We start from the raw sequence: 15,377 nt of genomic DNA on the forward strand, positions 1-15,377 counted from the left end.
GCAGTTCCATCTTCTTACCTGTTTCTCACTGGACGTATTGCATGATGATGTTGTTTTGGTTGTCTACATTTTCTTCTTCTGCCTCCTCTTCTTCACCATCCACAGGCTCCACGGCTGCCCCAAGACCAACATCAGGCCCATCCTCCTGCAGAAAAGGCACCTGGCATCGCAAAGCCATGTTGTGTAACATACAGCAGGACACGGTGGCCGCCATTTTCTAACTGTTCCCTCACTTGATACCTGACCGTCAACAGGAGAGGACCTACATTGCAAGTGCTGCTGTGACCTGTGTCTGGAAGCGACGTTGGCTACAGTGTCTGGGGAAAGGGCCCCTGCCTTCAATTCGGAGGAGTTGGAGAAACTAGTGGATGGGGTCCTCCCCCAGTACACGCAACTGTACGGTCCTCCAGACCAACAGGTGAGTACACTGTGAGCATGGTGGATGGCACATGATTGTAAGGAGTGTTGTGGATGGAAGAGGGTGAGGAGTGAGGAGGGGGACAGGCCAGCATGTGAGGATAGTGTGTAAGTATGTATGTCTGGGCCAGGGTGGGAGGTGTTTAGGCAATGCGTGAGAAGAACTGTACGCAATCGTAACATCCATTCTAACTTCACTTTTCCTCTAGGTCAGCGCCCACCAGAAGAAGGGCATTTGGTGTGCCATCGCCAAGGACGTCCGGACCCTGGGGGTCTACTATATACGGAGCACCCACTGCCGGAAAAGATGGGAGGACATTCGCCGCTGGAGCAAGAAGACGGCGGAGGCCCAGCTGGGGATGGCCTCCCCACGTGGGAGGGGTGCCCGTCGCACCATGAACCCCCTGATGTTCAGGATCCTGGCGGTGGCGTACCAAGAGTTGGATGGGCGCTTGAGGGCATCACAGCAGGCACAAGGGGGTGAGTACACTCTCATTCTGCTGATTTTGCGCGCAGTGGAGGTGTCTGGGTAGGGGAGGTGGGCTGTGGGTTTCCCTAGGCCAGGGTGAGTTCCGTAGGCAAGGTCCCTCCGTAAGGCAGGCCATGTGGCACCCCACCGCACCTCTGTAGAGTGCCAAGTACACCTAGTCATGCCCCTGTGCCATCTATGTGTGCAGATGTCGTCCATAGCCTAGTAGGCCATGTCCCAGGAATTGAACAGTGGAGCCCAAGAGCGTGGCGTAGTGCAGGGGGCTTCTGTGTCTGTCGTGCCCGCCAACGGTAGCGGTGATGCATGCATTCAACATGTCTTTCTTCTGTTGTCCCCCCCTTTATGTGGTCTCCCTCTTCTTGTGTGCATTAGCATCATCAGGCAGAGGAGCAGTGGCACCGGCGCACGAGGGGCTGCATCCCACATGGCCATGGAGGGCCACACTATGGAATCGGACTTCACCAGTGGGACGGAGGACAGGGCAACGCCATCACAAGCACCGCTGAACAGGGCACCACCGTCTCAAGCAACACTGGCCCATGAGCCCCAAGGGCACTGATGCTACTGAGTCCGTCACGGGCAGAATGAAACACTCTGGGCACCATGCCCCCTCCAAAACCAGTGGAGAGATCCATCCACTACCTCTGTCCTTAGCAGGATGAAGCACTCTGGGCACCATGCCGCTTCCAGAACCAGTGGAGAGATCCATCCACTACCTTTGTCCTTAGCAGGATGAAGCACTCTGGGCACCATGCCCCCTCCAGATCCAGTGGAGACTGTTATCCAGTTGAGAAACTGTGGCTTTGCACTCCCCAGGATGGAACAGTGGGCAACCCACCCACTGTGGAGACTTGAGAGACTGTGGCTTTGCACTCCCCAGGATGGAACAGTGGACAACCCACCCACTTGTTAGACTTGAGAGACTGTGGCTTTGCTCTCCCCAAGATGGAACAGTGGGCAACCCACCCACTGTAGAGACTTGAGAGACTGTGGCTTTGCACTCCCCAGGATGGACCAGTGGACATGTGGCCCTCTTGTGGATTTGGCGTCGTGCACTCAGTCGGCTGAGGTGCCCCCCCTTTCCCTCCCCCTGAGGTGCCTGTTTTGTTGCTCTGCTATAGCTACCTTCTATCAGCCTAAGCTGCTAGAAACACCTCTTCTACACTAATAAGGGATAACTGGACCTGGTACAGAGTGTAAGTACTCCTTGGTACCCACTACAAGCCAGGCCAGCCTCCTACACTGTTTTGTTGCTCTCTGCAGTGACCCTGCAGTGTTCTCTCCATCATGGTCGGGGATCTTGTGTGGGCCTCGCCCATACCGTGTGGGCCCAGTGTTCCACGGACTTAATTGGAGCACTACCTGGACTACTATGCTTGGTATATATTTTGTACGTGGTGTATATATATATATATATTTTTGCATACTTGATTTTAATGTATTACAATGGTTACACTCATTTTCTATTGTCTTTGCATTCTTCCGGGGGGTTTGGGGGGTGTAACTGTGAGTTGTGTAGAGGTGAGCGTTTTTCCTTCGAAATCCTGTTTCCGCTGTGTTTTGATCCGCGGTGAATCCGGAAAAGGTGGCGGATTGGCCTGTTGTGATACTGTGGGCGGTAATTTGTCATCCGCCTGTCTGTTGGTGGTGACCGCCGCGCTGTTGTTTGTACCGCTGTGACGGTCGGAGTGTTAAAGTGGCTGTCTTTGTTGGCGGTTTCCACCACAGTCGCAATTGCAAAATATTTACTGTCGGCCTGTTGGCGGTCTTACCGCAGCTTTTACACCGTCTGCCAGGGTTGTAATGACCACCTAAATCCCCTTTCTGCTCTCTAAAGGAGATTATGGAAACCTCCTTTATCTGCACAAAGTGAGTAAGTGGGAGGCTACATTCAGGAAAATGGTGCTGGTATGAGGTAGTCATTCCATTCAGCGGGAAAATCATGAAGCTCTCCTTCTTCACTTTCATCACCTGAAGATGCAGTATCATGTAGAGGAACTGATATTGCAAAGCTCCTTGTTGAGGAGGACAATATCTATTTTCATAATAGCCTTCTTCCCTGTCATCATCATCATCATCCTGTTGATACTTAACATGTGGTTCTGATGGACTGCGTGCGACATCAATAGGGCCATCATCATCCGAATTATCCTCATTGGTGGCTGGGCATTAAGGGTGAGTCTTTGCTGGGTGAAGTATGTTAGGTGCTCAAACATTTATTTTTTTCTGTCTTTTCTAGTCTTTCTTTGGATTTTTCTTTAATCGACGAGGTCGTCAGTCAGTGGTGATTTCACTGACAATGCCTCGGGACTAACTTTGCAGTTGATGGAGTTGTTGATGTTGATGAAGCAGAAATTAGCTTCAGCAATCACGGAATTGGTGCTGTAAAGTGAATATCGTCATCGGTGGCTGTCGTCGATGAGAATGTGACCATAGTTACTGTGGTCACCATCGTCGTAGTTGACACCACCATAGTTGTTCTTGCTGTCAATGGCATAGATGATGATCTCATCGTCGACGGTGGTGAAGTCATTTACAATCTCTCCGTTGACGGTGCCGGGAATGTTTTTTTTTTAAGTTGTGGAGAATTTGAGACGGAGATGTTGAATGCTCAGACCTGTTTTTTTCAGGCTTTTTTTAGGTAAAATTATGCTCTTTATTCCTCTTAAGATGTTGTTCTGAGGGACTATGTTCCCTGTATGTTGATCGAGATGGACTTTGCTCCCTGTGAGGTGAGACCCATGGTGGGTCTTTTTTGAAGATTTGTTTTGGAGGCTCATGAAAAGAATGAACTTCAGAATGGTCTCTGTCCCTTTTTTATGCTTCTTAGAGGAAGCTGAAGGTAGTTTTAAGCTTTGGAACCATAGGCTGGAGCCATAGGAGCAACCTTCCTTCTCTATTCTTCAGGGTTTTAGAAGAAATGATATGGCATACCTTGCAGTCCTTTGCTTTGTGGGATGGGTAAAGGCAGTGAATACAATCTTTGGGTTGATCACCTGAATGAAGCATTTTCTTGACACAAGTCCTGGTAATGAGAAATATATATATGATGATCAGAAATGCTCTCAGATAGCACTGGAATGGGTAGAACTGAGCAGAGTTCAATGGAGACTCCTTCACACAATGTGCAGTTGAAAATCTGAGGGAATAGAGCTTATCAGAGGAGCGTCCTAGAGGGTGTTGCAGCCTGATTGGTTGGCACTTAAGTTTTGTCTTTTTTAGAAAATAAAATATCTAGAAAAAGTTACTAATTTGAAGGTCCTAGGACCTTTCCAATCTATCTTTATCATTGCACTGCTTTCTAATGGTACTGTGGGACTCCCATATCAACGGCAGAGAATGATTCAAGCATGTGAATCTATGATCGATCAATACTGGAGTAATCACTAGTTACCTGCCAACTAGCTAAAATACAAATGATATATGTTGAGTAACCAACAGCATAGCAAAATGTGAATTCATATATTAGCATAGACCTGGAAGAAAGTACGTAATGTCAGCTATTTGGCCTGAAACCTGGTGACAGTGAAATTGTTTTGTTGGTTGCCCCTTTGCCAGCTATATGGTACTGACGCTGATACTTATGTGGCATTCCAGTATTTAGCGAGCCACCAGGTAAACAGTAAAACTTGTTGCCATTTCCCAAATCACTTGCCAAATATTATATAATTTCTGCTATCGAGCCTGTCACAGGTGAAATAACAGAGAAATGCCAGGGTTGACACAGTGGCCTGCTAAATAGCTGCTCCCGAAAATAATATCCCACTCACTTGCAAAGTGGTCGTAAAAACAGAGCAATTAACTTTTTATTTTTTACTGGGGTAGTTAGAAGGCACAAGCCTAACCATACAATCACAATAGCTAAAGTTTACCTGTTCAACACTAAGTTCATATTTTGGAAGGTGTAACACAGCTTCTCGTATTTGGTTTCCAAATGGAGGATGTCTATTCAATATCTATAACATAAATAGAAATTAAAAAAATAATCCCATAAATATAGCCATAATATAACAAATATGTTAATTGCAAGTGCTACATATTCTCTTATGCTTTTTGAGACCGAAGTATAACATTTCACAGTAGTAAAATACAAAAGGTTTCTAGGAACGGGGCACAATTGGATAAACTGTGGAATAGCACACTATGAGCCTGACTCTCAAAAAAGTTGGTAGCTTTCCTCTCAGGAGTATACTTGTCACTTTTTTTGTTATTCACAGAGGTTTCCAGGAAATTGCCTGGAAAGCGGAGATACACACAGGTTTTCACATACGCTCCTGGAAAATCTGTCAGAATTCCCGTTTACAGCTATGCTAAGGCGCTTCCGCATGTGTAAATGCTGATGGTGTACACTTACAAAAGAAAACAGGCATCATATTTGTACTATTTAATAATTAAACTTTCTTTTTATCTATGTGGACATATGTTTCTTGTGAATTAATATACTCAGGGCACAAGACCTAAAAAAAGAAGTGGGGAGACTAACCAAGAGAGGCAGTATGCGAGTGACATCTCATGGCGTGACACTTTGGAACGTAACATCGCACATCACAAGAAGTAAAATCAGAACCCATGACTTTACAGAAAGTGACACCACAAGAAGTGACATCAAATATTATAGCCTCACACATTCTTTTAGCATGTCTATCATGAGTACATTTGATCGCATTACGAGTGTACATGCAAACACTCCTGATTTAGGCAGAAGACTCATGCTTTTCCAAGCTACATTTAAAACAATTTGACTTTTTGTCAGCATAAAACTTCCTTTACCCAAGGATTGAACAAACTGTCTATGCCACCATACTACTCCAACAGGCATAATATTCCATATGTAGCGCATTTCCATGTAAATGTGATTGCTTTAGCTACCTGCACTCTCCAGAAGTGAGACACCTCCTATGTGAAGTATTCAAAACCAGCTTTACATATCTGCACAAATTTTAGTAGACTGTGGCTCATTCTTCACAAACCATGACCCAATGCAAGATAGAAAGACAGAAAGGTGAGAGAGAGGGATAAGAAATCAATGAAGTAAGAAAAGGGGATGAAAAAAAACATCATGCAAGAACAGGCAATTATAGATTAGTGAAAGAAAAAGGTTATGGTAACCTTGACATTCAGCAATAGGACCCTAAGAAAAAGTTTGGGGCTTTGCATGTATATTTTTACAAATTACTCACTGTCCTCAAAATTGTCACCCTACATTTAGCAGCTGATATTTCTCATGTTCCTATTGTTGGCATAACTATATCTAAACCACCCTCACATTCACCAGTGCAGCTTGACAGCTCACCCTGATGTCAGTACCATCAGAGTATCCACACAAAGAATGGACCATACATTTCAAAGTAAAAGTTATCAGCAACAATTCAAAATAAGTGTAAGCCACCCAGTAACCAAGAGTGAGAAGGAAATGGTAATAAAGGTAACTCATTATAAAAGCACACACAATTTCAGTCACAACTAGCACTTTCAAGAAAATATTGGCTGTAGGAGGCTGGCCTGGCTTGTAGTGGGTACCAAAGGTACTCACACCCTGTGCCAGGTCCAGTTATCCCTTATTAGTAGAATAGAGGTGTTTCTAGCAGCTTAGGCTGATAGAAGGTATCTATGGCAAAGCAGCTTAAGCTGAACTAGGAGACATGCAAAGCTCCTACTATACCACTGATATCATATGCACAATATGATAAGAAAACACAATACAAAGTGTTAATAAAAGTAAAGGTACTTTATTTTTTTGACAATATGCCACAAGTATCTCAGTGAGTACCCTCAGTAAGAAGGTAAGTAATATACACAAGTTATATGTACACAAACCCAAAACAGGTAAGTAAGAGTCAGAAAAGTAATGCAAACAGTGTAGAATTACAATCGGTGAACATAGATCTAGGGGCAACACAAACCATATACTCCAAAAGTGGAATGTGAATCACAAATGGACCCCAGACCTATGGGAGCTTGTAGAGGGTCGCTGGGACTGTAAGAAAACAGTCAGGGTGTCCAAGATACCTACCCCAAGACCCCAAGACCCTGAAAAGTAGGAGTAAAGTACACCTACTACCCCAAAAGAGCACAATAGTCGTGATAGGGAAATTCTGCAAGAACAACACCAGCAAGGTGCAAGGAAGATGCCTCTGGGTGGAAGAAGCTTGGAGTTCTGCAACAACAAAGAGGACTAGGAACTTCTCCTTTGGATGGAAGATGTTCCACGTCCCAATGAAGGTTGCAGAAGTGTTCCCAAGCAGAAATACCGCAAACAAGCCTTGCTAGCTGCAAGGGTCACAGTAGAGGTTTTTGGGTGCTGCTGGGGACCAGGAAGGACCAGGATGTCGCCCAATGGAGGAGGAGACAGAGGGGGCAATCAGCAACTCAGAGATCTCCCACAAAAGCGGGCAGTTCCCGCAGAAGTACCCAAACAGGCACTTGGAAGATTTGTGAACCGGAGTCCACACAGAGTTACAAAGGAGGGTCCTACGACGTCGGAGGCCAACTCAGAGGGTAGAACACTGCAGAACGGAGTGCTGGGGACCCAGGCTAGGCTGTGCATGAAGGAAATCCTGGAAGAGTGCACATGAGCCGGAGCAGCTGCAAATCACACTGTACACAGGTTTGCAGTCTAGCGTGGGGAAGCAAGGACTTACCTCCACCAAACTTGGATTGAAGGATCACTGGACTGTGGGAGTCACTTGGATAGAGTTCCTGTGTTCCAGGGACCACGTACGTCAGTATGAGAGGGGATCCAGAGGACTGGTGATGCAGTCTTTTGGTGCCTGCGTTAGCAGGGGGAAGATTCAGTCGACCCACCGGAGATTTCTTCTTGGCTTCCAGTGCAGGGTGAAGTCAGGTGACCCCCAGAGCTTGCACCACCAGGAAATGGTCAAGAAAGCCGGCAGGATAAGGCGCTACAATGTTGCTGGTAGTCATCTTGCTACTTTTTTGCAGTTTTGCAGGCGTCCTGGAGCAGCCAGTGGTCGACCCTTGGCAGAAGTCAAAGAGGGAAGTGCAGAGGAACTCTGGTGAGCTGTTGCATTCTTTATCTGAAGAATTCCCCAGAGGAGAGACCCTAAATAGCCAGAAAAGGAGGTTTGGCTACCAAGAAAGGAGGATTGTCTACCAAGAGAGGTAAGAGCCTATCAGAGGGGGTCTCTGACATCACCTGCTGGCACTTGCCACTCAGAGCAGTCCAGTGTGCCCCCAACACCTCTGTTTCCAAGATGGCAGAGGTCTTGGACACACTGGAGAAGCTCTGAGCACCTCCCCTGGGAGGTACTGGTCAGGGGAGTGATCACTCCCCTTTCCTTTGACCAGTTTCATGCCACAGCAGGGCTGGGGGACCCCTGAACCGGTGTAGACTGGCTTATGCAGAGATGAGCACCATCTGTGCCCATCAAAGCATTTCCAGAGGCTGGGGAAGGCTACTCCTCCCCACCCCTTCACAACTATTTCCAAAGGGAGAGGGTGTAACACCCTCTCTCAGAGAAAATCTTTTGTTCTGCCTTCCTGGGCCAGGCCTGCCTGGACCCCAGGAGGGCAGAATCCTGTCTGAGGGGTTGGCAGCAGCAGCAGCTGCAGTGAAAACCCCGGAAAGGTAGTTTGGCAGTAGCCGGGTTCTGTGCTAGAGACCTGGGGATCATGGAATTGTCCCACCAATAACAGAATGGTATTGGTTGACAATTCCATGATCTTAGACATGTTACATGGCCATGTTTGGAGTTACCATTGTGACGCTATACGTAGGTAGTGACCTATGTATAGTGCACACGTGTAATGGTGTCCCCGCACTCACAAAGTCCAGGGAATTTGCCCTGAACAATGTGGGGGCACCTTGGCTAGTGCCAGGGTGCCCACAGAATAAGTAACTTGGCACCCAACCTTCACCAGGTGAAGGTTAGACATATAGGTGACTGATAAGTTACTTATGTGCATTGAAAAATGGCTGTGAAATAACGTGGACGTTATTTCACTCAGGCTGCAGTGGCAGGCCTGTGTAAGAATTGTCAGAGCTCCCTATGGGTGGCAAAAGAAATGCTGCAGCCCATAGGGATCTCCTGGAACCCCAATACCCTGGGTACCTCAGTACCATATACAAGGGAATTATATGGGTGTACCAGTGTGCCAATGAGAATTGGTAAATTTAGTCACTAGCATGCAGTGACAAATTTAGAAAGCAGAGAGAGCATAAACACTGAGGTTCTGGTTAGAAGAGCCTCAGTGATACAGTTAGGCACCACACAGGGAACACATACAGGGCACATACTATGAGCACTGGGGTCCTGCTTGGCAGGATCCCAGTGACACAAGGGCTAAAACAACATACATACAGTGAATTATGGGGGTAACATGCCAGGAAAGATGGTACTTTCCTACATTGGGCTTCAGAAAGAAATATGGCTAGATTGCATAGAAAAACGATACAAGTGGGGTGATATAGGAATAGCGATGGACACCACAAACTATGGCCATTATTCAGAATCTACACTAGCATAGTCTTTCTAATAGGAAATCTGCATACCCTAGACATGTTACACTGCCAACATGGTGGAGTGGAGCTGGCCTACTTGGCCTACTTCTTTACAGTAACTCCAACCTATGGGCTCATCTATTAACTATAACCTCACACTAAAGGAGCCAGTCCTAAGTAATCACACATGATCTTTCATTTCATATACAGCTTACCTCCTTAGAGCATCATCGCTGCAGTAGGGAGGTGTGAGAATGACAAAAGATAAGATCACCCATACCCCGGCAGGTTGACAACTTGGCAAAATGTAACACACCCACATACAGTGCTCTTGGATTTCCAGAGCTACAAAAAAACAACTTGCCTTCCTTTCAAGGAAAACAGCTCTTCAAGTGATAGGAAGTGGTAAATAAAGCACATCATTTCAAATGTTTGGAAATCATTGTGTTGTGGTGTGATGGATTTAGATACTTCTGCACAAAAATGAAAGATTTGGGTCATGGAAGACCAAGCAGGATTATGCAGGTCAGTCCTTACTTGAAGTGAAATATGCCGAGTTGCGGCATTTGTCTGCCACCCACTCTCCAACTTCATGTACCAAGAAATAAAGACAAACATTAACCTTTGATGTAAAACAGGAGGAATAAAGAAATATCCATCTAATGGCTGAAATAAACAGTGTGAAAGCAAAAAACCTAGGATCAATCCCAGCTTCCCAGCTTGACCAAAATTTGTGATCCAAGGCAAATCTCTCTTTTGTGTCTGATTGAATAAGCTGTAATGCTGCACCCTGCATAATAAGAATCTAGGCCACATCTATGATGTACTTGACACTTAATTTTCATGTGGCTTCTGCCTGCTAGCCACACTCTAACCTCATGCACCAAGAATTAAAGAATAATATTAACCTTGGAAGTGAACTAGGAGAAATAAGTATATGTCCATTTAGTGGCTGCATTGCACAAAGTGAATGCAGGAAACCTGTGTACTGCCCATGACCTCCTTATGCCAGGTGAGTGCTGCAGTGATGATTGAGGGCGTTTGCCCTATGCATTGCGCTATCGAGAAGAGGACCATCTCCATGTACAATGCTGTGAACTGAAGGGGACGTCTCCTGTTGTATGCTATCACAAACCTCACATCCTTGGAGGAGGGCTGTCACTCGGGAGTAGCGTGCAGCTGTGAAGGAGAAGCAAGCATTTGTCCACGAAGGAAGAGCAACGATTTAACTACCCAACAATCTAGGAGGACCCTAAACTTCCCGACAGATTCAGGGAGGGTTACAGCATAGATGGAGGCGCATGTGGAAGCCTACCATCTCTATCGTAGTATCCAGACTTCTGCTCATCACCAGGGCACTCTGAACGTATACTCTAGCAAGAGCAGGTAAGACTGTGTACTGGGCCATCATGCCTAGGGGTCATGCCTAGAGGTCTGGAACTTCTAAGACTTAAACTCACTAGTGAGGCCTATGTAGAATGTTGCCACATACAAATGGGTAAAAAACATGATCCTATGACATAGAAGTGGGACAGTGAGCTGAGCCAAGAAAGCAAGTGTGCCTACCTTAAGAAGACTGTGCATATTATTTATACACAAAATACATGGGTAGATATATGGGATTGCCCATGCACCACACAAGTATGCCTACTTGACATACTGTAGTGCAAGGCAGTGCAATACGCTGCCTTGCTTTTGTGTTTTTTTGTTTTATAAAGCCACGGAAAAACTATCCTTTGAGGCCATTTCCTCTCAGGATGTGTGCTGCAGAATGCAACATACGTGCAAATAGGAAATAATGAGTAGAAATAAAGACATTTCTCCTTGCTACACCAGCCTCAGATAGACTCACCAGTTTGGTGCAAATCTGTGCGTGGAAGTCCTTGTAAATTTGGGTTTGCGTCAAAATATATTTGTGAATGCATGGGAATGCTGATTTGCTTGTTCTTCAGTCTGAGAAGAAATATGAATAAAGGGAATTCCAACAATGCAGAGCTCTTAGTCTGAGTAATACATTTATTAAAGCACTTTTTAAGGTTCGGATAGGGGAAGCATACAGGTCAAATGCAGCAAACTAATACACTTGCAAAAATAACCACAGCAGTAGAAAAATAATGATCACAGAAAATGCACTACTTTAATCATTGATTATATATCTGCATATACAGTGATTATATATTAATTCACAACGCAAAACTGAAAATAAGAATTAAAAATGCATCACCCTGGGGCTAGGTAAAGAACTCATCTCCTTGCCAGCTTCAAGCCAAGAACCCACACGACTGCCAAATGAGAGAACTACCCTCAATGGGAATGAACTAGGCAAAGGCGTCCCCCTCCTGGGATGAGTTTGATCTAACCACAGTCATCAAGGTTCCCTCTTAAATACCTTAGACAAGCTAGAGAGGAGAATTATAGAAACTCCCCTCTCCCAAATTCTAAGTTGTTGTTCAAGCGTTTGGCTGTAGCAGTCAGTTTTGAAAGAGAACGTTAGAGATGTGGCCACATCCCAAGCTGCGCTCCCAAGACCGAACTGTTCCCTGCTGTACCATAAACATTCTCCTCTGGTACACCTTATCATCATCTGTGCTCTTCACTACCCCATGTTTTATGTAGCTGCCTTTGGTGAGAAAGAGCACAAAGAGTGAAAACATGAGTGAAAAAAATGTTGCATAAGTTGTGCGTGGAAAAATACCTGCACCGCCAATGTGATGGTGTTTGAAGCTAAGTTGAGCACAAAATGGAGTCAGTGTTCAAGATAGAGCAATGATTAAATACAGATATAATTAAATGGAGTCAGTGGTCAAGATGGAGCAGTGGTAAATACAGATATCATTACAAATGCCCAAGTACCACCCATGCAACGCCTACCTGAGGCAAGGTAATGCAAGGTAGGGCGAAGTGCTGCCCTGCGTTAGTTTTTTTGTATTTGTTACAAAGACATGAAAACAGGATTTGTGTGGCACTGTAAATCTCAAAACATATTTTGCATCCACATTGTGCAAGAAAAACAAGTTACTTACCTTCGGTAACGCATTAACTGGTAGAGACTCTATCTAGCTGCAGATTCCTTACTTTGGAATTTCCTGGCGTCAGCTTGGAATATGGAAGTTTTTGCTGAGCAGTACCCTATGTGAGCCATCGGGGGGCGTCTTTCAGATCCATGTGCATCTTTCGGCTTCGCGTGGCGTCTTCAGCCTCGTTGGAGCCATATATGACGTCATGGTTGCCTACAAAGGCAATACCCCGGCGCGTGTACGTTAGTTCATTTACCCACGATCTTCCATGCCAGAAGTGCAGAGTCATGGATAGAACCAACAGTTCGTCTGCGCAAAACTAGGGCCCAAAAGGGATAAACCCTAACCCTACTAAACATATCCGCAGAGCAGGGAAGCATGGGTGGGTTTAAGGGATTTGCAGCTAGATAGAGTCTCTACCAGATAATGCGTTACTGAAGGTAAGTAAATTGTTCATCTGACAGCGACTTCTAGCTGCAGATTCCTTACCTTAGAATAGATAACCAAGCCTTAAACTCTAGGCAGTGGGCTGCGGATACCTCTACTTACACTAAAAAGTCCTGTAGTACCGAACGGGCAAAGTGTCTATTTCTCAGTACCTGATTGTCCAGACAGTAATGTTTTGCAAAAGTGTGCAAGGATGCCCATGTTTCTGTCTGACAGATATCTAGGACTGGAACGCCCCGTGCTAGCTCAGTGGTAGCAGCATTGCCCCTGGTAGAATGAGCACTCAGGAGGCTGCTTCCTGGCCAATGCATAGCAGATCTCGATGCAGAGAATGACCCAGCGCAAAATGGTTAGTTTCTGCACTGCCCGATCCTTCTTTGCTCCCACGTACCCCACAAAGAGTTGGTCATCCACCCCGAACTCTTTTGTGCGGTCAAGGTAGAAGGATAATGCTCTTTTTGGGTCCAGCTGGTGGAGTCGCTCCTCTTCTTTAGAGAGATACGGTGAAGCAAAGTAGGTGGGCAGGATGATATTCTGACCCAGATGGAATGGGTCACCACCTTAGGGAGGAAAGAGGCATGAGTTCTGAGAACCACCTTGTCTGGGAACACAGTGAGATCTGGAGGCTTGGATAAAAGAGCCTGCATCTCAATCACCCTCCTGGCAGATGTTATTGCCACTAACAAGGCTGTTTTTATGGTGAGCAGCCGGAGGGGACAGTTGTGTAAGGGCTCGAAAGGATTTAGGTACCATTGGGGCATAACAAAGGGTGTAGGGGGAAACATATGTGCAAGCCCTTTGAGGAATCTATGTACAATGGGAGATTTGAAAAGTGAAGGCTGATAAGATAGCCGAAGAAATGCCAATAAGGCTAAAAAATAGCCCTTAAGAGTACCCAAGGCAGAAGTCTGATGGGCAAGGGAAAGTATAAAGAGAAGGATTTCAGAAAGAGGAGCAGAAAGAGGATTAATAGTCCTTTCTGTAAATAATATACAAAGCGTTTCCAATGGCAGGTGTATACCATTTTAGCGGAGGGGCACCTGGCTGCCAAAATAACTTTACACACTTTGGGAGGAAGGTCAAAAGCCATCAACTGTCGCTGCTCAATGTCCACGCATGTAGACGCAGATTTGACAAGTTCGGGTGGAGAACCTTCGCCTGCTGCTGCAACAGAAGATCCCCTCGAAAAGGCAACCTGATTTGAGGAGTGATGCTCATTTTCAGAAGCTCGGGATACCAAGCTCTCCTTGCCTAATCCGGAGCCACTAGGATTACTTGGGCCCAGTCGTTCTTGATCTTCTTGAGAACTTTGGGAGGAAGTGGTATGGGGGGAAAGGTGTACAGGAGGCCTGAATTCCACTCGCACTGAAAAGCATTGCAGAGCGACTGTCGCCTTCCCAATGCAGAATAATGCTGAAATTGCACATTCTCTGCGGAGGTGAACAGATCTAACCAAGGCTCTCCCACTGCTGAAAGAGTCCTTGTGCCACCTCCGGGTGGAGATACCATTTGTGATTCGCTAGGCACTGATGGCTGAGATCGTCCACCCCGGTGTTCAGAGACCCTGCCAGGTGTTGAACAACCAGGGATAGGCCCTGCTGTTCCAGCTATGTCCAGAGACACAGAGCCTCTTGAGAAAGGATCCATGACCCCACACTACCTTGCTTGTTTCAGTACTACATTGCGGTGTTGTTGTCCGTGAACACCTGCACTATATTCCCTTTTACAACAGGAAGAAATACCTTCAAAGCCAGTTGGATTGCCCAGAGCTCCAGTACATGGATATGGAGTTCAGATTCTGCCAGAGACCAAAGACCCCGATCTCTGCCTCTCCCAGATAGCCACCCCATCCCAGAAGTTACACATCTGTCACTACTGTGAGATCTGGTTGGGGAAGGGAGAGGAGTCTGCCTCTGGCCAATCACAGTTCACTAACCACCACTGCAGGTCTTTTGCAGTACCCTCTGAGATCTGAACCATGTCGGTAAGATTCTCCTGATTCTGCGCCCACTGGAACTTCAGGTCCTACTGCAGAGCCCTCATATGCCATCTGGCATGCTTGACTAAAAGGATACAGGAGGCCATGAGTTCCAACAGCCTCAGAGTCTGTCTCAGCGAAATCCACAATAGAGGCCAAAACATTGGTATCATAACCTGAATATCCTGGACTCGCTGTTTGGGAAGATAAGCTTGAAACTGCACTGCGTCCAGAACAGCTCCAATGAAACAAAGCTTCAGGTATGACTTCAGCACATTTACAGTGAACCCCAGTGAATGAAGGAAGTTTGCCGCCGTCTGAAGGTGGTTGACGAGAGTCTGGGGCGTTGGAGCCTTCAACAGCCATTCGTCGAGGTAGGAGAAGACTGAAATCCCTAACCTGTGCAGATGAGCTGCTACCACCACTATCACTTTGGTGAACACCCGAGGGGCACTGGTGAGACCGAAGGGAAGCACGGAAAACTGAAAGCGCTCGTGGCCCACCTTGAACTGCAAGTAGTGCCTGTGGGCCAACAGGATGTGAAAATACGCATCCTGCAAGTCCAGC

General features: G+C 46.1%; 1 protein-coding gene across 1 annotated transcript in view; it reads right to left on the reverse strand.

Moving 5' to 3' along the window:
- Positions 1-15,377, reverse strand: part of HFM1 (helicase for meiosis 1) — a 2,166,952-nt gene that overhangs the window by 679,984 nt on the left and 1,471,591 nt on the right. Inside the window, exon 21 of the mRNA XM_069233212.1 lies at positions 4,780-4,863. Coding sequence (XP_069089313.1) covers positions 4,780-4,863 — 84 coding nt within the window. The remainder of the gene's footprint in view (positions 1-4,779; positions 4,864-15,377) is intronic.

Source organism: Pleurodeles waltl, chromosome 4_2, assembly GCF_031143425.1.
Source record: "Pleurodeles waltl isolate 20211129_DDA chromosome 4_2, aPleWal1.hap1.20221129, whole genome shotgun sequence".
NCBI lineage: Eukaryota > Metazoa > Chordata > Amphibia > Caudata > Salamandridae > Pleurodeles > Pleurodeles waltl.